Source organism: Felis catus, chromosome X (genome assembly GCF_018350175.1).
Source record: "Felis catus isolate Fca126 chromosome X, F.catus_Fca126_mat1.0, whole genome shotgun sequence".
In the NCBI taxonomy this organism is placed as follows: domain Eukaryota; kingdom Metazoa; phylum Chordata; class Mammalia; order Carnivora; family Felidae; genus Felis; species Felis catus.
In genome coordinates, this window is record NC_058386.1 from 51,023,377 (window position 1) to 51,046,774 (window position 23,398).

A 23,398-nucleotide genomic window follows, 5' to 3' on the forward strand; every position below is an offset into this window, starting at 1 on the left:
TTCATGCCCAACGACACAGAGCACATTTCAGAGGGTATTTTTTCAGCTATTTTTATGGAGGTAGGGGGAGAGAAAACTACAAAAGAGAGACACGGATGGATGGGAGAATAGATGAAAAGGGAAGGAAAAGAAAGTAAAACTACCTTTTTACAAATAATTACATTATGTTTACTTAGTTTTATCAATAAACTTAAGAGGTTGGCATAATGAAGCCCACTGGACAAATCAGAAAAATCAAAAGTCAGAGAAGTTAAGGGGCAACTTCATGGCTATAGGGTGTCTAAGTGGTTAAATCAGGATGTGAAAGCCAGCATTCCATGTCCCCAGAGCCCTTGTTTGTTCCACTATACTGACTCATGGAGTGGGAGAGTGGGGATAAACTTTAACATTCCTAGAAGGGATAAAAAAATGAGTTGAGGTAAAGGAAATTAAGGCCCATATTCCTTGGCCTTGATCTTTCTAGATCTGCACTGTCCAATGTAGGTGTCATTTAGTCACATGTGTCTATTTAAATTAAAATTTAATAAAATTTAAAATCCCATTTCTCAATCATACTAGCCACATCTCAACTACTCAATAGCCACAGATGGCTGGATAGTGGCTACTGCATTGGAGAATGCAGATATATTTCATCACTATAGGAAGTTCTACTGGGCAACAGTATTCTAAAGAAATAAGAACATTAAAAAATGTTAAAGCTGTATTACTGAGGGGTACCTGGGTGGCTCAGTTGGTTAAGCAGCCAACTTTGGCTTAGGTCATGATCTCACCGTTTATGTGTTCGAACCCTGCATCAGGCTTTGTGCTGACAGCTCAGAACCTGAAGTCTGCTTTGGATTCTGTATCTCCTATCTCTCTGCCTCTCCCCCACTCTTTCTCTCTCTCTCTCTCTCTCTCTCTCTCTCTCTCTCTCTCAAAATTAAATAAACTTAATTAAAAAAAAAAAGCTGTACTATTGATTCCAAGTGGGCCCTGGGCTCACTCAACAGGGCTTTGGGGACAGAAAGTAGGACCTGACTCTTTACCTAGAAGGAAGGGGATAAACATATTCAAAATAGAGTTTTCCCTGGGTCAAGCAGAATGCTATTGTGTGTGTGTGTGTGTGTGTGTGTGTGTGTGTGTGAGAGAGAGAGAGAGAGAGAGAGAGAGAGAGAGAGAGAAACCTTTTTTTAAAACATTCTTTCCTCCATTTCCCATGGGTATTCCCAAAGTGTTTAGTAAAATGCCCTTTCAAAATTCCATCTTGTCTCATGACATCAAGGGAGTGTTAGGAAAAGGGCTCTAATCCTTACTCAGATCACAAAGATGGAAGGGATAGAGTTAAGGAATGTGGAGCCATAGCTCCTGGGGGAAAAGGGGCATATTGAAAGAGCTGAGAATTGTCCACTCAGCCTTTATCTCCTGTAGATTCCTCCCCATAAACTCTTCTGACATAACTCAAAACCAGTGTTCTTCAAGTGAAGGAGGAGGACCAATAGCACCAGTTTCACCAGGGATGCTTGTTAAATATAGAGATGCTTTGGTTTATCCAGAGTGAGAATTCACAACTTTGAAGAGATGGAGGGGACTGGAATCTGCATGTCTAACAGGTTTCTCCAGGGACTCTAGTGCACATTCAAGTTTGTAAACCACTGAGTTGGAGGGAGATGTGTTTTGCTTTAATTAATGCAGTCAGGCCTTTCCATGGGGTGGCAACAACCAAATTAGAAGCCAACAGGATAGGGATAGAGATTAAGGGAAGGGAAGATCAAGTGAGGGAGGCAGGGAGAGATAGAGAAATAAGGAATATGAAGATAAAAGATGAATGTTAGGTAGACAGAGAAAGAGAGAAACTGAGATAGGGACTGAGAAACTCCAAGGGACTTGTTTTACCCATTGAACAGAATATAAGAGGCCAGTCCAGCTGCTCTTTCCAACATCTTGGGACTGTCACAGGTAAAGCTCAGCAGAGTTGTTGGTTCTTCATGAAAATGCCCTCTATTACACCCTGGGTGCCCCCACATAAACTATCATAGCTGGGCCTACCTCACAAATGTCCTTGAGGTGCTTGATGTAATGACGTTCGGTGCTCATGATCTCATTGATGACATTGGCTCGCATCTGGTCCCGGTTCTGTAGTGGCCGGCCCAGACAAAGGCAGTCTGAGTTGGGGTCCAGGTGCCCATTCTGCACATCACTGGGCCCTTCCTCTACCCCATCCTCCTGGTTCACCCAGAGCTGTGGAAGCAGGCAGAAGAAGAATAATAGTTTCCTTCTTTGAAAAGTTTCCAATCAAGTAGAAAAATGATAAACTAAATTCTTCAAGTATTCAGAGACCATTTGACAAGAGGCCCCTGTAAACTGAATGTCAAGCTTGGCTTTAGGGTGACTTCTAGGCCCTATCCATAAGTTTAATCCTCTCTAGGCCTCTGATGACCTATCTGTAAAATGGAGGATGCAGAAGGATAGAACTTTGAAGAAGGAAAAGTAATCTCTGAGAGGCTTCTTATCTAAGGTTTCAGAGGAGAAAGGAGTTGTGGAAAATATAACTAATTCATGCTTGAGCATATCTAGGCAGCACAGCTGGATAAAAAGACTAAGCCAGACATGGTTGGGCCTGTGCCACATCTGGATCAAACACAACACCTATGATCATGGAGACCAAATTTGGATACTGGAGTGGGCATTTTGAAAACAGGACCTTCAGTGTTGATTTACATCAAAAGATGCACAAATAATAATTAAAATCTGACATGCCTTGAGTATATAAAGTTCTTAGAGTGGAAATGACTGAATGTCCCCAACACACATAATAGCAATAGCTATTGATTGAGCACTAACTATACAGCAACTACTATACTAACAGTTTTCAATGAATTGTATTACTCAGTCCTGCTAGGTATGTACCATTATTACCTCTATTTCACAGAAGAGGAGACAGAGGCTCAAAAAAGTTAAGTAATTTGTCCCAAGTCACACAGTTAGGAAAGCAGAAGAGCTGGGACAGGAACCAGGTGATCTGACTTTCAGAGCCTGTGCTCTTAACCACTGTGCTAGCATCTTTACACCTCTGACTCTAAGGAAAACAGGAAAAGAGTAAGGAAGGTATTGGGCCAAGGTGAGATGAGAATTATCAGAATCATCATAAATAGGTACAGTTGGTAGACATTGAAACTACCCATTCCAACACATGAAGGCAAAGGGATGCAGAAAAACCTCCTTTCGGGAGGCTGAGTGAGACAGCCTCCTTTCGGGAGGCTGAGTGAGATCTGAGATGACAACTTAAATCAGGAAGATGACTCATTTTACCCCATTCCTAGGAAGGAGGAAAGTCAGGGTATCAAGGAAAAAAGGAAGGGTGGGACCCTAGGAATGGTGGTAAAATCTGCCAGGGGAATTAACCAAAGAGCTTGTCAGTTGTCTCAACAGCTTTAATCAACAATCTATCTTTGCCCTCCATAACCCCCCAGCTTTTTCCACTTTCCTGCCTCAAGAAGCTGAGATCAAGAAATTTAGATGCATTATTATTTTTGCCACCAGAAAGGCCCTATTAGTGACTGGCCGTAGGAGGACAGAGGCTTTGGGATGGAGCTACAGGAACAGTAGTTACTTTTCAACTCTGTGTATTCTCCCCTCTCTTTTTGCCTCACAGAGGATGAGGAGCATGGTTACCACCCAGAAAGCCTAGAGATGTCACAAGCATATAATCTACCTATTTTCCACAGGCCAAAATAGGGCTGACTTCTTTTAATGCACTTTGCATACACAGCCACATGTGCAAAAATGTATCTCTATTCAGAACTTATCACCCTCTACAAATGTTCTATTGGAAATATCTTTCCAGCTTCCAAAGGTCAACTTTGTGTCCTCAATATGCTGATAGCTTCCCTTTCATACAATCAATAGGAAATGATGAGGGATGATTGGTCAAGGAACAGATCTGTTAAAAAAGGTGATTCTAAGGCATTGAAGTAAGCACATCATATACATGATGTCATCTCTTTGAAACAATAAAAGCTTCATTCTATAATAATTCACTAGCTTTTCCCAGATTCCCACAAAGCAAGCTAAGTTTTGCTATAAAAAATGGTACCATAGGATATTCTTTCCTGCTTTGTCAAAGATTAGTTGACGATATAATTGTGGGTCCATTTCTGGGTTTTCTATTCTGTTCCATTGGTCTATGTCTGTTTTTGTGCCAGTACCACATTGTCTTGATGACTACAGCTTTGTAATATAGCTTGAAATCTAGAAATATTATACCTTCAGTTTTGTTTTCCTTTTCCCAGAATGAGATACAACCTCACACCTGTCAGAATGGCTAAAATTAACAACAAAAGAAACAACAGGTGTTGGTGAGGATGCATAGAAAGGGGAACTCTCTTACATTGTTGGTGGAAAAGCAAACTGGTGTAACCACTCTGGAGAACAGTATGGAGGTTCCTCAAAAAGCTAAAAATAGAACTACCTTAAGACCCAGCAATTGCACTATTAGATATTTACCTAAAGGATGCAAAAATACAGATTTGAAGGGGTACATGCACCACAATGTTTATAGCAGCATTATCAACAATAGCCAAACTATGGAGAGAGCCCAAATATCCATCAACTGATGAATGGATAAAGAAGGCGTGGTATATATATATATATATATATATATATATATATATATATATATATATAATAGAATATTACTTAGCCATCAAAAAAAATGAAATCTTGCTATTTGCAACGACATGGATGGAGCTAGAATGTATGCCAAGTGAAATAAGTCAGTCAGGGAAAGATAAACACCATATGATTTCACTCATATGTGGAATTTAAGAAACAAAACAGATGTACATATGGGAAGGGGCCTGGGGGAAAGAGGAGAGAAGGAAACAAACCACAAGAAACTGTTCATGATAGAGAACAAACTGAAGATTGATGGAGGGAGGTGGGTGGGAGATGGGCTAGATGTGTGATGGGTATTAAGGAGGGCATGTGTGATGAGCACTGGATGTTGTATGTAAGTGATGAATAACTGAATTCTACTCTGAAACCAATATTGCACTGTATGTTAACTAAGTAAAATTTAAATTAAAACACAGCAAAACAAAAAGGTTACCATAGGCAGGCCTTTGAGAGATTAAAAAGAAAAACATTTCTTTTCTTCTCAGGAGTTTAAGACAAGCCCATTCAAAATATTGGATTTTGGATGGCTGGCATTAGATGACTCTCTGGATCAGTTCCAGAGGGAAGGAGTACATTATATTTGCAAAAGTGGGGTGTGAATAAAGAGTGTCTAGAGGCTAGCAACTTGGAAGGCTTTCCTGGAAGTCCTCTCAGAGTACTTGAAGACTATTTTCTTCAGCCTTCATTGAACTCTAAGCAAAGCTGGGTTAATGCAATTCAATTTAACAAATAAATATATTTTGGACCTATTCTGTGCCTCACCACTAATTATGAGAGACACAGAGTGAACAAGACAGCTAACTCCTCCCTCCCCTGCCCCCTTAGCCATTCCAGGGGGTGCTTTCCAAATCAGAGAATATCTCTGGTTCTCATCTCTTTTTTTTTCCATTCCCACTGTCATGACCCCCATTCCCTAGATGACTTCTGACTTCTCTGGGTTATCTTCCAGCTCTAATCCCTCCCATATACCATTACCAGACCAATTTCTTTGAATATCACTTTGATTATCTACTCTCACACTCCAAAATCCTCAGTAGTTCCCTGTTACCAAGTTCAAATCTCTCACCCTGGAATTCAAATATTACCATAACTCAGCTTCAATGTGCATTTCGATACTTAGCTTCTCTACTATGTCCTTCAGGAACACCGGGATTCTCCAAAATTGGTCTACTTTCTACCCACAAATACTCCCAACTATGTTCTTTAATCCCACATTTGATCATGTAAATAATCTGAAAGTACAGAGACTTTCAACCACTTCAGCAACAATGAACCAATATAACAACTTTCTGATGAAGAAACCTAGGTCCATAGAGGAGAAATGACTGCCAGGGATCAAAATACCAGATCCCCATTTTGATATGCCTTTCTATTTTATATGTATCTTCCATTGTTTTATTTTTTTAATTACATAATTGATACAGGAATACACTAGCTTTGCAAAAAGTTAAAATAGAGAAAAAAGAGAAGACTCAAATTATTAAAATCAGGAATAAAAGAGGAAATATTACTGCCAATATAACAGAATTTTTTTTAAAAAATGATTAAAGGGAACACTATGAACAACTGTATGCCAACAAATTAGATAGCCTGATGAAATAAATTCCTAGAATGATAAAAAATAGAAAATCTGAATAGGCCTATGAGAAGCAAAGAGTTGGTTTACTAATTAAAAACTTCTTACATGGGAAAAAAATCAGTATGAGATGGCATCACTGGTGAAGTCTACAAAACATTTAAAAATAATTAACACTAATGTTTCATTAACTTTCAAAAATAGAAATGCAGAAACTCTCAACAAAATACTTGCAGACCAAATCCAGTAATGTGTGTGTGTGTGTGTGTGTGTGTGTGTGTGTGTATTTAATCCACTTTATCAGATGGGATTAATCCCAGGAATGCAAGGTTCGTTCAACATATGAAACTTAGTCAATGTAATACACCATATTAATGGAATAAAGGTTTGAAAAATACACAATCATGTCAATAGACAGAGAAAAAACATTTGGGAAAGTCCAACACCCTTTCAGAGAAGAAACTTTCTCAATCAGCTGAGACTTTCTCAATCATCCTACAGTCATGAACAAACATCACCTCTATGCAACATTTGTACTGAAGGCTTGAACAACTGGAGACAAAAGCATTCAGATTAGAAAGAAAAATCAAAACTATTCATATATGACATGATTTTATATATATACGCATATACACTAATAAATTAATTCAGCAATTTTGCATGATACAAGATCAATATGCAAAGGCCAAATGTATTTTTGAAAATGAAATTAAGAAAACAATCCAATTTAAGAGGCATCAGAAAGAACAAAATCCTCAGGAATACATTTCACAAAAGAAGTGCAAGATTTGTGCACTGAACACTGCAAAACATTGTTGAAAGTAAGTCAAGAAGATCTAACTAAATAAAAAGCTATCTCGTGTTCATGGATTGGAAGATTTAATATTGTTAAGATGGTAATATTCTGCAAGTTGATTCAGATTCAACGCAATCCCTATCATAACTCTCAGCTTGCTTCTTGGCAGAAATTGACAAGCTTATTCTAAATTTCATATGGAAATTTAAAAACACAGAATAACCAAAACAATTTTGAAAAAGAAGAACAATGTTGAAAGACTCACACTTCCTGATTCCAAAACTTACTATAAGCCTCTAGTAACCAAGAGAGAGTGGTACTGTCACAAGAATAGATATAAAGATCCATGAAATAGGTGAGAGTACAGAAATATACCTAGGGGCGCTTGGGTGGCTCAGTTGGCTAAGCATCTGATTCTTGGTTTCAGCTCAGGTCATGATCTCACGGCTCATGAGATTGGACCCCACGTTAGGCTCTGCACTGAAAACACAAAGCTTGCTTGGGCTTCTCTCTCGCCTTCACTCTCTCTCTCTTCCCCTCCCAAACTTGTGCACACACTCTCTCTCAAATAAATAAACTTAAAAAAGAACTATACCCAACATTTATGCTAAACTGATATTTTTTTCAAAGGTATCAAGACAAATCAAAAGGGGAGGGTATAGTCCTTTCAACAAATGGTTCTGGGCAACTGGATATCCACATGCAAAAGAATAAACCTGGACCCATACCTCACACAATATGTGAAAACTAACTCAAAATGGATTAAAGGCCTAAATGTAAAAGCTAAAATTATAAAACATGTCAAACAACACAGAAGCAAATATTTGTGACTGTGGATTATGCAGTAGTTTTTTACATAAATGAAAAAAAAATAGACTTCATCCAAATTAAAAACTTTTGCTTTGCAAATGATAGCATCAAGACAGTGAAACAATGCATAGAATGGAAGAAAATATTTGAATATACTATATCTGATAAGGACCTAGTATCCAGAATATATAGAACTGAAGAATAAAATGGCAAATACCGCTTCAAAATGGGCAATGCATCTGAACATTTTTCCAAAGAAGATATATATAAATGTCCAATAAATACATGTAAAGATACTCAACACCATTAGCTGTCAGGGAAATACAAATCAAAATCACAATGAGATATCACTTCACACCCAATAGAATGGCTATAATAAAAAAATGGATAATAACATGTGTGATGAGGATATGGAGAAATTAGAACCTTCATATGCTGTTGATAGGAGTGTAAATTGGTAAAACTACTGTGGAAAACAATTTGGCAATTTCTCCAAAAGTTAAATTATAGTTTCCACATAATTTAACATAGTAGTTCCTCTCCTATGTATATACTCAAGAATACTGAAAATATAAGTTCACACAAAAACTGGTATACATATATTCATAGCAGCATTACTCATAATAGCCAAAATGTGAAAACAATGCAGAAGTTCAACTGATAAATAGATAAATGTGGTATGTATGTGAACACACACATACACAAACACAAAATAGAATACTATTTAGCAATACAAAGGAATAAAATACAATATGAATGAACCTCAAGGACACCATGCTAAGTAAAGGAAGCCAGACACACAAATAACCACATATTATACACCATTTATATGAAATTCCCAAAAGACACAAAACAGATTAGTGGTTTCCAGGACTAGGGGAAGTGGGAGAATGGAGAATGACTGCTAATGGTTGCAGGGTTACCTTTGAGGAGTGATGAAAATGTTCTAGAATAGATAGTAGTGATTGTTGCACAATTAATGCCCAGGTGACCCTTGAACAATGCAGATGTTAGGGGCGCCAACTTCCCACACAGTCAAAAATCTGTGTATAACTTTTGACTCCAAAACTTAACTATTAATAGCCTACTACTGACCAGAATCCTTACCAATAACAGTAGATTAATATATATATTGTATATGTATTATATACTGCACTCCTATAATTAAGTGAGCGAGAGAAAAAATGTTAAGAAAATCATAAAGAAAATACATTTATAGTACTATATTATATTTATCAAAAAATCCATGTATAAGTGGACCCACACTGTTTAAATCTGTGTTAAGTCAACTGTAGTAAAATCCACTAAGTTGTACCCTTTAAAATGGTAAATTTTTGTCACATGGCAACTATAAAAAATAAGAAGTTAGGCGGGTTTGGGGAAGATGGAAGAGCAGCATGGAGCCCCTCAGCCTGTCTCATCCCTGAAATGCAGCTAGATTACCACCAAAAGATTTTACATGCCTAGGGAGTTGATCTGAGGATTAACACAACAATCTGCATAACTTGAGCCACAGAACTTGACAGGTACATGGTGCAGAGAGGTGAACTGGGGGAGAGAAAAGCCATGGAGGGTAGGGAGCTGTTTTTGTGGGGAGAGGACAGAGAAAGGGGGAGAGTGCAGTGCATTGGGAGAGTGCAGGAAAAACACTCCTCAAAAGTAGCTGGAGAGAAAGAAAAAGGTGAAAACACAGGGGATTGAACAAGAAATCTGTTTCCCAAAATCACTGATGGGAAGAAAGGAGAGGGTTTCAATACCATTAGGATTCTATAAACAGTGGAGCACAGAGTCTGAAGTTCTGGAACTCAGTGCTCTGGTGAGTAAGTAGGGTGAATCCCCAGGAGCAGGCAGTGGGGTCTGAGGGGTCCATGTGCCAGAGAGGGAGAAGTGGTTCCCCTGCTTGGAGTGCATTTGGGAGAAGCCATATGCCTCTGAACAGGCCAAGGTTCCAGGGAACCCCAGAGAGCAGCCATGTTTGCTGGTATTGGGACAAAGACACCATGTTTGCTGGTATTGGGACAAAGACACCAGAGTGTGGCAAAACCTGGTGCCAGCTGTCTGTTGTGATTTTCCATGATCTCTGAACGTCTATCACTGTGCAATCACACGAACATTTTCTGGGGCAAGCCAGCACCCAGCCATTGCTCAGCAAGACCCTCCCCCAGAGCATGGGTCCAAGACACAGGGGCCTCTGAAGTGTGGGGTTTTGAAACACAATTCATCTGAGATAAAACTCTAGAAGGAGGTGCCACCTGGCAGGCAGACAGTTTGGACATGGACAGGATAGAGGCAGGGAGTTGACAGAGGCTTGAGACAAAGGAGGAGCGCTTGTTCACAGGACGGTGAGAGCTCGAAGTTCCTGTTCCTGAGACTAGAGAGCTGGGTGAAGACATTTCCACCTCTCCCAGCACACACACATGTGCCACACTGATCCACCCCAGTAAGGCTAAGCGGCACCAGCTAGTGAACGGAGACCTTACTCCAGTCCCCACCCAACTGTGCCTCCAAGCACATCCCCTAGAATACCAGCACAAGTCCCTCATCCTGTTTAGTGTATAAAGAGCTTCATGATTTGAGTTCTAGGGGAAATGGGATGTAACCTTATTTGGGTTTCATTCTGTTTGCTGGTTTATTAATTAGTTCACTTTTTTTCTTTTGCTTCTCTTCTGTCCTTGTTTAACTTTTTTTCTTTCTTTTTCTTGGATACAGAAAGAGAAGAGAAAATTTTATTTTCTTTTTTTAATTAAAAAATAAATTATTTTTCACTATATTATTTTTATTTTTTATTATATTTCACTTTCTTTATTTCATGTTATTCTATTATATAAAATTTTAATTTTTAAATTTTTTCTTACCTTTATTTTTATTTTCCTACTTTTCTTTCCCTTTTTCCTCTATTCTATCAAGTGTCTTTCAACAAGCAGACCAAAACACACCCAGGATCTAGCTTCCTTTATTTGATTGTTTTGTTTTTTATTTTTTTAATTTTTATTTTTTATTTATTTAATTTTTCTTTTGCCCAAATGACAAAACAAAGGAATTTACCTCAAAAGAAAGAACAGGAAGAAATGACAGCCAGGGGCTTAAAACAGATATAAGAAAGATATCTGAAATACAATTTAGAGCTACATTAATAAGAATACTAGCTGGGGTTGAAAAAGCATAGAATCCCTTTCTGTGGAGATAAGAGAAGAAAAATCTTGTCAGGATGAAATTAAAAATGCTATAACCGAGATACAATCTCAATTGGATGCCACAGCAGCAAGGATGTACAAAGCACAACAGTGAATCAGTGATATACAAGAAAAAATAATGGAGAAAAATGAAGCAGAAAAAAAGGAGGGAAACAAAGGCAAAGATCACAATACAAGACTCAGAGAACTCAGTGACTTATTAACAAGGAATAACATCTGAATAATAGGAGTCCCAGAAGATGAAGAGAGAGAAAAGGGGGAAGAAGGTTAATGAGAGCAAATTATAGCTGAAAATTTTCCTAATCTGGGGAAGGACAGAGCCATCAAAATCCAAGAAGCACACAAAACTTCCATTAGAGTAAACAAAAATCGACAATCACCAAGGCATATCATAGTCAAATTCACAAAACACACAGACAAGGAAAGAATTATGAAAGTGGCAAAGGAAAAAAAGTCCTTAACCTATAATGGAAGACAGATCAAGTTTGCAGCAGACCTATCCACAGAGACTTGGCAGGCCAGAAAGGAGTGGCAGGATACATTCAATATGCTGAATCAGAAAAATATGCAGTCAAGATAGCCTTCTTTGTCCAGTAAGGCTATCATTCAAAATAGAAGGAGAGATAAGAGTTTCCCATACAAACAGAAACTAAAGGAGTTCATGACCACTAAACCAGCCTTGCAAGAAACTTTAAGGGGGAATCTTTGAGTGGAGGAAAGACAAAACAAAGACCAAAGGCAACAAAGACTAGAAAGGACTAGGGAACATCACCTGAAAATAAAAGTCTACAGGCAACACAATGGCATAAAATTCACAGTTTTCAGTACTAACTCTAAATGTCAATGGACTAAATGCTCCAATCAAAATACATCGGGTATCAGAATGGATAAGAAAGCAATACTCATCTATATGCTTCTTATAAGTGACTCATTTTAGACCTAAAGATACCTGCAGATTGAAAGTAAGGGGATAGAGAACCATCTATCAAGCTTATGGTAATAAAAAAAAAGCTGTAGTAGCCATACTTATATCAGGCAAACCACATTTTAAAATAAAGACTGTAACAAGAGATGAAGAAGGGCATTGTGTCATAATTAAGGAGTCTATCCAGCAAGAAGATCTAACAATTGTAAATATTTATGCCCCGAACAAGAAGGTACCCAAATATATAAATTTATTAATCAGAAACATAAACAAACTCATTGATAATAATACATAATAGTAGGGGACTTTAACACCCCACTTACAGCAATGGACAGATCTCCGAAGCAGGAACTCAACAAGGAAACAATGGCTTTGAATGACACACTGGACCGGATGGACTTAACAGATATTTCAGAATGTTTCATCCTAAAAAAGCAGAATACACATTCTTCTCAAGTACACATGAAACATTCTCCAGAACATATCACATAGTGGGTTACAAATCAGCCCTAAGTACAAAAAAATCGAGATCATACCTTGCATATTTTCAGAACACAATGCTATGAAACTCGAAATCAACAATAAGAAAAAATTGGCAAAACCATAAACACTTAAAGAGTAAAGAAGATCCTACTAAAGAATAAATGATTAACCAATATATTAAAGAGGAAATTAAAAAGTACATGGAAGCCAATGAAAATGAAAACATGACAGCCAAACACTTCTCGGATTCAGCAAAAGCCATCATAAGAGGGAAGTATATAGCAATGCAAGCCTTCCTAAAGAAGGAATAAAGGTCTCAAATACACAACCTAACCTTACATCTAAAAGAGCTCAAAAAAGAACAGTAAATAACATTCAAAACCAGCAGAAGAAGGTAAATAATAAAGATTAGGCAGAAATCAATGATATCAAAAGGAAGAAAAAGACAGTAAAACAGATCAATGAAAGGATCTTTGAAAGAATTAACAAAATTTATAAACCCCTAGCCACATTGATCAAAAAGAAAGAAGGACAACAAATCAATAAAATCACAAATGAAAGAGAAGAGATCACAACCAATACCACAGAAATACAAGCAATAGTAAGAGAGTATTATGAGCAATTATATGCCAACATATTGGACAATATGGAAGAAATGGACAAATGCCTAGAAACATATAAACTACCAAAATGGAAACAGGAAAAAATGGAAAATTTGAACAGACCTATAACCAGTAAGGAAGTTGAATCAATAATAAAAAATCTCCAGACAAACAAGGTTCCAGGGCCAGATGGATTTCCAAGGGAATTCTACCAAACATTTAAAGAAGAGTTAACACCTATTCTTTTGAGGCTGTTCCAATAAATAGAAATGCAAAGACCCCACTAAAAAGGAGAACTACAGACAAATTTTCCTGATGAACATGGATGCAAAAAATCTCAACAAGATACTAACCAACCCGATCCAAAAATACATTAAAAGAATTATTCACCACGATCAAGTGGGATTTATGCCTGGGATGCAGGACTGGTTCCATATCCTCAAATTAATCAATGAGATACATCACAATAAAAGAGAGGATAAGAACCACATAATCCTCTCAATAGATGCAGAGAAAGTATTTGATGAAATACAGCATCCTTTCTTGACAAAAACACTCAAGAAAGTAGGGATAGAAGGATCATACCTCAAGAGCATAAAGACCATATATGAAAGAGTGCTGGTAATATCATTCTCAATAGGGAAAAACTGAGAGCTTTCTCCCTAAAATCAGGAACACAACAAGGATGTCCACTCTCTACTACTGTTATTCAAAATAGTGTTGGAAATCGTAGCCTCAGCAATCAGACAACACAAAGAAATTAAAGGTATCCAAATCAGCAAGGGAGAAGTCAAACATTCACTCTTCACAGACAACATGATACTCTATGTGGAAAATACAAAAGACTCCACCAAAAAACTGCTAGTACTGATACATGGATTCAGCCAAGTTGCAGCATATAAAATCAATGAACAGAAATCAGTTGCATTTCTATACACCAATAATGAAGCAGCAGAAAGAGAAATCAAGGAATTGATCCTGTTTACACTTGCACCCAAAACCATAAAATATGTAGGAATAAACCAAACCAAAGAGGTAAAAAATTTATACACTGAAAACTATAGAAATCTTATGAAAGAAATTAAAGAAGACACACAAAAAATGGGAAAATGGTCCATGCTCATGGATTGGAAGAAAAAATATTGTTAAAATGTCAATACTACCCAAAGCAATCTACATATTCAATGCAATCCCTATCAAAAAACACCAGCATTCTTCACAGAGCTAGAACAAACAATCCTAAAATTTGTATGGAACCAGAAAATACCCCGAATAGGGCAATTCAAGCAATCTTGAAAAAGAAAACCAAGGGGCGCCTGGGTGGCGCAGTCGGTTAAGCGTCCGACTTCAGCCAGGTCACGATCTCACGGCCCGTGAGTTCGAGCCCCGCGTCAGGCTCTGGGCTGATGGCTCGGAGCCTGGAGCCTGTTTCCGATTCTGTGTCTCCCTCTCTCTCTGCCCCTCTCCCGTTCATGCTCTGTCTCTCTCTGTCCCCAAAATAAATAAATGTTGAAAAAAAAAATTTAAAAAAAAAAAAGAAAAAGAAAAAGAAAAAGAAAACCAAAGCAGGAGGCATCACAATCCTGGACTTCAAGATGTATTACAAAGCTGTAATCATCAAGACAGTATGGTACTGGCACAAAAACAGACACATAGGTCAATGGAACAGAATAGAGAACCCAGAAATGGACCCACAAACATATGTCCAGCTAATCTTTGACAAAGCAGGAAGGAATATCCAATATAAAAATGAAAGTCTCTTCAGCAAATGGTGTTGGGAAAACTGAACAGTAACATGCAGAAGAATGAACCTGGGCCACTTGCTTACACCATACAGAAAAATAAACTCAAAATGGATGAAAGACATAAATGTAAGACAGGAAGACATCAAAATCCTAGAGGAGAAAATAGGCAACAACCTCTTTGATTTTGGTCGCAGCAAATTTTTACTTGGCATGTCTCTGGAGTCAAGGGAAGCAAAAGCAAAAATGAACTCATTGGGAACTCATGAAGATAAAAAGCTTCTTCACAGTGAAGGAAACAATCAACAAAACTAAAAGGCAACCAATGGAATGTAAGAATAAGATATTTGCAAATGACATATCAGATAAAGGGTTAGTATCCAAAATCTATAAAGAATTTATCAAAGTAAACATACAAAAAACAAACACTCTTGTGAAGAAATGGGCAAAAGACATGAATAGACACTTCTCCAAAGAGGACACCCATATGGCCAACGGACGCATGAAAAAAATGCTCAACATCCCTCATCATCAGGGAAATACAAATCAAAACCACCATGAGATACCACCTTACACCAGTCAGAATGGCTAAAATTAACATCTCAGGAGACAACAGGTGTTGGCGAGGATGCAGAGAAAGGGGAACACATTTTCACTATTAGTGGGAATGCAAACTGGTACAGCCACTCTGGAAAACAGTATGTAGGTTCCTTAAAAAATTAAAAGTAGGACTACCCTATGACCCAACAATTGCACTACTAGGTATTTATCCAAAGGATACATTAGTGCTGTTTTGAAGGGGCACATTCACTCCAAAGTTTATAACAGCACTATCACCAACAGCCAAATTATTGGAAAGAGCCCAAATATCCATCAATTGATGAATGAATAAAGAATATGTGTGACAGATACACACACACATACATACACACAATGGTATATTACTCAGTGATCAAACTGAATGAAATGTTGCCATTTGAAACCACATGGATGGAACTAGATTGTACTATGCCAAGCGAAGTAAGTCAATCAGAGAAAGACAAATAGATGACTTTACTCATATGTGGAATTTAAGATACAAAACAGATGAACATAAGGGAAGGGAAGCAAAAATAGATTAAAAACAGAGAGGGAGACAAGCTGTAAGAGACACTAAATGCAGAGAACAAAGGGTTGCTGAAGGGGTGTTGGGTGAGGGGTTGGGATAAATGGGCAAGGGGCATTAAGAAGGACACTTGTTGGGATGAGCACTGGGTGTTATATGCAAATCATGAATCACAAATTTCTATTCCTGAAATCATTATTACACTATATGTTAACTAACTTGGATTTAAATTTAAAAAAAGAAAAAGTCAAAATAGTCTAGATAAGGTGAAAGTTCCCCTTTGACCACTCATCATCCCAGTTATTTCCACCTTTCTTAAGGAAACCATGGTTATAAATTGTTTTGTATAATCCTTTCTGACCTTTCCCCATGCATTTATGTGCCTATGCACATACTCCAGTGAATTCATTGTTCCACATGTTAAACTCATGCTAACTCATCCTTTGGTACATACTTTTCAACCTCTTTAGTAGCCTCTCCCTGCAAATGGTTTGGTAGTTCTTAAAGGAGAGGTGCCATAATATCCAGCTCTCTCAGGTCCTGGCATTATGCCTTAGTACCTGTGAAGAGTTCAACAGGGGCTTAAGCAGTGTCACAGAAAGCCAGCCTCTCCCCAGCTCTAGCAGTGTGATGTTTCTGAGAAGATAATGGGTAAGCAATATTGTCTAAATGTCAGCTCAATATTTTCAAAGATCAAATCTAGCCAGCCAGAGAGGAATAAAACATGAGCCATCCTCCAAGAAAGTGAAGTGTTACTACCAGTCACATTAAATAATAGAATCTCAGAGTTGTGGAATAAGAGTTATAAAGGAAATGGTAGGTCATCCAGTCCATACTACCCTCAGTCCCTTTATCAACACATTAACTCCAGTGACAATGTCCATTGCCAACAATTGCCCAGCCCTCCTGCTTGAACACAACTAATGATGAGATCACTATCTCCTAAGGCAGGCTTTTCCTTTTTCAGATAACTCTAAACATGAGCAGGGCCCTCTAATGTACTTCTGTTTTATGAAAGCCCCAGCCAAAAAACTCAGCAAAAGGGCAAAACACAGACAAAAGAGTGGGATTGTAGGAAATGAACTCTCCTATAACAAAGGTAACTGAAACACCCTTCTCTGCCACAACAGTTAAACAATGACAGTGGCTGCAAAGGTGGATGTGGGAAACTGAAATAAACCTAGTGTGTTGTAGGCACAGCTCCCACTTCTTGCACACATATCCTGCCTCTGTTCTGGAGTCTCAATCCCAGCTTCCAGGAGAATCAGGTATGCTTAGAGATCCCTGAGCATGCATTCCAGGAAGCATTTTATGTTTCTATCTGGCACAAAGCCAAACGGCATGGCAGGTATAATCAAGCACAGAAACCATTCTTTGTCCCTCAAGGGGAAGAGATTTAATAACTGTCACATGAAAGATCATTATAATAAGGCTGCTAACAAATTGTTCTCCTTTTCAAGCATACACACAATGAGCAATAAGCTTCAACCTGAGCAATGAAAATTTTGTTTATACAACAGACAAAAAAAAAGAAAGGAAAGGAAAAGATAAAAGACAAAACAAGATCCATGTGGATATCCCATCTCCGCATTCATGGTTATCTATTAACATGTTATAATGGACCTAGCTCACTGAATTCCATTCCTTCCTAACAGAGACCATAACATGAGCCAGGCCTCTCTTGCTGGTCATTCTAACACATCCTACTTATTCCCACCTCTATTCCTGTATCATTCTAATGGCTGCCCTTCACCCTCTGCACAAGAAGTCCTTCCCTATCATTTTCTATCATTCTTCTATTGTTCCTGGCTTCTCTGAAAGCTTAGTTCAAGAACAGGATTTTCTCATTTCAAAACTGCCCTGTATGGCAGACACATATACCTTTATTAGTCCTATATCCTAGATGAGACATTCAAGGCCAGAGAGGGCAATGGATGCTTCACAGTGAACAGGAAGCAGTCAGGATTGAAGCAAAGTCTGAAGACTCAGGACAATATCAAGAGAGACAATCTATGACAGTGTTGAAGGGTATAGACTTGGGAACATGGGTTCAAATCCTGGCTCTACAACTGCCTTGCTGAGTAATGTAGAATAAGTTACTTAATATCTCTGATACTGTTTCCTCATCTATAAAATATAGAGAATAATATCAATCTACTTTATGGGGCCATTATGAAGATTAAATAAGGTAATACATATGAAACCCTTAGAACAGTCCCTGGCACAAAGTCAAGTATTAGCCGTTATTATTATCCTCCAATTTGACACCATCTGCCCTAGAACCACAAGGCAACATGCTATCTGGGAAAAATTGTTGTCTCTAGCCAGGAAATGGATTTTGGTGGTACTTTTGTAACTGCCTTCATAATTTTCACATATCTCACATTCTAAATGCCATTTCATCGACAGGAAGACTCTAAACAGCCCCTATTAAGGCAGACAGTTTGAATTGGAGATATTGATATCTTTTGCTTGTGACAAACCATCCTAAGGTGAGAGCTCAAGCCAGAATTGGTGTGGGGTACAGGGAAACACTTCATAGACATAAATATGCCTAATCAGCAAAACTAGATGCCTTTGCCAAAGTTGGCAGATATCAAATCAACATACAAAAGTAAACAGAATTTTTGTAAATTACTAAATATCATCTAGGGAAAAATATGATTTTACAAAGATATTATTTATAATTATAAAACAATATGTAACTGCTAAAAGTAAATCAAAGAAAATATTCATAGGCACTTTGAAGAAAATAAGTTTTTTGAGAGGCATTAAAATTGAAATAAATGGAGAGTGAAAACATGCTTTTAGATAGCCTCAATATTATAAAAATATCAATTCTCGTTAGTTTGATTTAGTGACTAAATTTATTCAAACCAAAATCTCAATGGGGATTTTGGAACACATAATAAGCTCATTATAAAAGGTATACAAATAAATTTTAAAAAAAGAATAGCCAAGACATTATTATAGTTATAGCCAAGACTATATTATAGTTATAGTAAAACTATAATAATGAAGATAAGCCAATGGAACCAACTGTAAAGTATCAGAAATTCAAATGTATATGAGAACAGGATACAGCAGGATCTAGCACTGCAAATTACTGAGAAAATAAGAGTGTGTTTAATAAATGGAAGAAAATAAAACCAGGTCCCTTTATCACACCATATATAACAAATTACCAAGGGATTAAATACTTAAAATTAAAAACAGAGCTATAAAGGGGCACCTGGGTGGCTCAGTCAGTTAAGTCTCTGACTTCGGCTCAGGTCATGATCTCACGGTTTGTGAGTTTGAGCTCCATGGCAGGCTCTATGCTGACAGCTCAGAGCCTGGATCCTGCTTCAGATTCTCTCTCTCTGCTCCTCGCATTCTCTCTCTCTCTCTCTCTCTCTCTCCCCCTCTCTCAAAAATAAATATTTTAAAAATTAAAAAAAAATGATCTATAAAAACTTTCAAAAAACAACTTAGAAGAATGACTTTATGGCCTCAGAAAATTTAAGAAACCAAAAAAAAAGTAAAAACAAGAAGGAAATCAATACGTTTCATCACTTTAAGAACTTCTCTCTAAAAAGGTAGCATAAATAAAGTAAAAGACAAGCCATAAGCTGGGAGGAAATGTTTGCATAAATTATTAGTCTCTAAAATGTATAAAGAAGGTCTTAAAAATTAAAGAAACACCAACAACACATTAGGAAAAAATGGGAAAAAACTTTAGATACATTTCACAGATAAGGAATTATGAATGAATAATAAACCTATGAAAATATGCTCATTTTGTTCAGAAATATTAAAAGTGTAATGTAATACCACAATGAGATGATATTTTACAGCCACCAGATTGGCATGCATTAAAAATTTGACAACAGGGGCACCTGGGTGGCTCGGTAGGTTAGGTGCCTGACTTCGGCTCAGGTCATGTTCTCACGGTTCGTGGTTCAAGCCCCATGTCAGGCTCTGTACTGACAGCTCAGAGCCTGGAGCCTGATTCGGATTCTGTGTCTCCCTCTCTCTGGCCCTCCTCCACTCATGCTCTGTCTCACTCTCTTTTTCTCTCAAAAATAAACATTAAAAAAATTAATGAAATTTTAAAAATTAAAAAATTTGACAACAAAAGTGTTCAAAATGTATAGGGGGTAGGAACTAGATGCCTCTGGCAGAAAGCTTATTTAAAGAAACAATAGAGGAAAACTTCCCAAATCTGGGGAACGATATGGACATCCAGGTGCTTGAAGCTCAAAAGTCCCTAATCAGGTTCAATCCAAAGAAGACTTTACTCAGAAACATTATAATAAAAATGTCAAAAATTAATGACAAAGAGAAAATCTTGAAAGCAGAAGAGAAAAGGAGCTTCTCATATACAAAAGAACTCCCATAAAGCTATCAATGCATTTCTCAGCAAAAACCTTGCAGGCCAGGAAGGTGGGATGTTTATTCAAATTACTGAAAGAAAAAGACTGCCAGCCTGGGGATCTGAGTGGCTCAGTCGGTCAAGCATCTGACACTTGACTTTGGTTCATGGGTTTGAGCCCCACATTGGGCTCTGCATTGACAGAGTGGAGCCTGCTTGGGATTCTCTCTCTTCCCCTCCTCTCTCTCCCTCTCCCTTCCTCCCTCTCTCTCTCAAAATAAATTTTAAAAATCACAAATTTATTTTTTTAAAAAAGGAAAAGTACTGCCAACCAAGAATACTTCACCCAGCAAAGCCATCAAAATCAACTGAAAGAGAGATAAAGACATTCTTAAGATAAATAAAAGCTGAAGTTCACCACCACTAGAACTGTATTACAAGGAATGGAGTTCTTCAAGCTGAAAAGAAAGGATGCTGACTAGTAACACAAAATTGTATGAAAGCATAAAATTCACTGGTAAATGTAAATATATAGTCAAACTAAGAATACTCTAATAGAATTGTATGTAAATCAGTTAACTCTAGTATAAAGAATAAATGACAAAAACATTATAAATAACTATAGCTACAATATTTTGTTAATGGATACACAATATAAAAATATGTAAGAAAGTGTTGAATCACTATATTGTACACCTGAAACTAATATTACACTGTATGTTAATTAAGTGGAATTTAAATAAAACCAGAAAAGATATAAGCAATGATATCAAAAACATAAAATGTGTGTGGAGGGTAAAAGTGTTGAGCTTTTGTATTAGGACAAACTTGTTATTAGCTTAAAGTAGACTATTAAAACTCTTAAGATGTTTTGTGTTAGCCTTATGACAACCATAAAACAAAAATCTATAGTAGATACATAAAAGATAAAGAGGAATCAAAGTATACCAGTATAGAAAATAATCAAATCATAAAGGAAGAGAACAAGAGAGGAAGAAACAAAGAATCTATAAAACACCCAGAAAACAATGAACAAAATGGCAATAATAAGTACTTACTTACCAATAATTACTTTAAGGAAATTGATTAAAATCTCTAATCAAAAGACACAGAGTGACTGAATGGATATAATACAAGACCCAACTATATGCTGGCTATGGGGTTGACTTAAGCTTTAGGGATATTTAAGGATTCTTAAATTCTACATATGAGTGAAATCATATGTTTTTTGTCTTACTTTGATTGACTTATTTCACTTAGCATTATATCCTCTAAGTCCATTCATGTTGGTACAAATGGCAAGATTTCATGATTTTTACAAATGTTTTTTTATTCTGAGAGAGAGAGAGCACAGGTAGAGGAGGAACAGAAAGACACAGAATCCAAAGCAGGCTCCAGGCTCTGAGCTGTCAGCACAGAGCCCAAAGCGGGGCTTGAACTCACAAACTGCAACATCATGACTTGAGCTGAAACTGGGCACTCAATTGACTGAGCCACCCAGTAGCCCATAAATTTCATGAATTTTTAATGGCTGAGTAATAATCCATTGTGTGTGTGTGTGTGTGTGTGTGTGTGTGTGTGTGTGTACCACATCTACTTTATCCATTCAGCTATCAATGAACACTTGGGTTGTTTTCATATCTTGGCTATTATAAATAATGCTGCAATAAACATAAGAGTTCATATATCTTTGTGAATTAGTGTCTTCATTTTCTTTGGGTAAATATGTGAAAGTGTAATTACTGGATCATATGGTAATTCTATTTTTAACTTTTTGAGGAACCTGAATACTGTTTTCCACAATGGCTGCACCAATTTGCATTCCCACCAACAGTGTACAAGGTTCCTTTTTCTCTACATCCTTGCCAACACTTGTTATTTCTTGTATTTTTGATTTTATGCATTCTGACAAGTGTAATGTAATATCTCATTGTGGTTTTAATTTGCATTTCCATGATGAATAGAGATGTTGAGCATCTTTTCATGTGTTTGTTGGCCATTGGTATGTCTTCTTTGGAAAAATGTCTATTCAGGAATTTAAGAAACAAAACAAATGAACAAAAAAAGAGACAAACAAAAATAGACTGTTGAATACAGAGAATGAACTGGTGATTGCCAAAGGGGAAGTGGGTGTGAGGATAGGTAAAATACATAACAGGGATTAAGAATGCACTTATCTTGATGAGCACTAAAAATACATAGAATTTGGGGCGCCTGGGTGGCGCAGTCGGTTAAGCGTCCGACTTCAGCCAGGTCACGATCTCGCGGTCCGTGAGTTTGAGCCCCGCGTCGGGCTCTGGGCTGATGGCTCGGAGCCTGGAGCCTGTTTCCGATTCTGTGTCTCCCTCTCTCTCTGGCCCTCCCCCGTTCATGCTCTGTCTCTCTCTGTCCCAAAAATAAATAAACGTTGAAAAAAAAATTAAAAAAAAACATAGAATTTTTGAATCATTATATTGTACACCCGAAACTAATAAAATACTGTATGTTAATGATACTTGAGTTAAAAAAAATAAAAGAAAAAAGGATACATCTAGGCTGAAAGTAATGGAAAAAGATATTCCATAAATATATAAACCAAAACAGAGTAGGGGTAGTTATACCTATATCAGAAAAAAAAAAGGTTGATTAGAAGTCAAAACTGTAATAAGAGACAAGGAAGGTAATTATATAATCATAAAGGGATCAATACATCAAGAGGAATAACAATAGTAAATACATGTGCACCCAAAATTGGAGCACCGAAATACAGAAAGCAAATATTAACAGATCTGAAGGGAGAAATAACAACACAATAATAGTAGGGGACTTCAGTATCCCACTTTCAACAATTTATAGATCATACAGGAGAAAATCAATAAGGAAATATTGGACCTAAACTACATTTTTAAAATATTTTTTAATGTTTATTCACTTTTTGAGAGACAGAGACAGAGTGTGAGCACGGCAGTGGCAGAGAGAGAGACACACACAGAATCCGAAGCAGGCTCCAGACTGAGCTGTCAGCCCAGAGCCCGATGCAGGGCTTGAACAAGATCATGACCTGAGATCATGAAAATTAAAACATTAATGAGATATCACCTCATACATGTTAGCATAGCTAGTCAAAAAGTCAAAAGATAACAAATGTTTGTGAGGATGTGGAGAAAAGTGAGCCCTTG

At 37.3% G+C, this 23,398-nt stretch overlaps 1 protein-coding gene across 7 annotated transcripts in view; it reads right to left on the reverse strand.

Moving 5' to 3' along the window:
- The window catches only part of ARHGEF9 (Cdc42 guanine nucleotide exchange factor 9), a 200,235-nt gene that overhangs the window by 99,599 nt on the left and 77,238 nt on the right, over positions 1 to 23,398 (reverse strand). For 5 of the 7 annotated variants that reach the window (XM_023248858.2, XM_011291773.3, XM_019823887.2 and 2 more), the window contains one exon: positions 2,026 to 2,217. The exons of 1 other annotated variant lie outside the window; for it this stretch is intronic. In XM_023248858.2, the coding sequence (XP_023104626.1) occupies positions 2,026 to 2,217 (192 nt within the window). Of the gene's footprint in view, positions 1 to 2,025; positions 2,218 to 12,277; positions 12,318 to 23,398 lie in introns of those variants that run through there. One more of the 7 variants, XM_019823888.3, reaches the window with a different exon arrangement.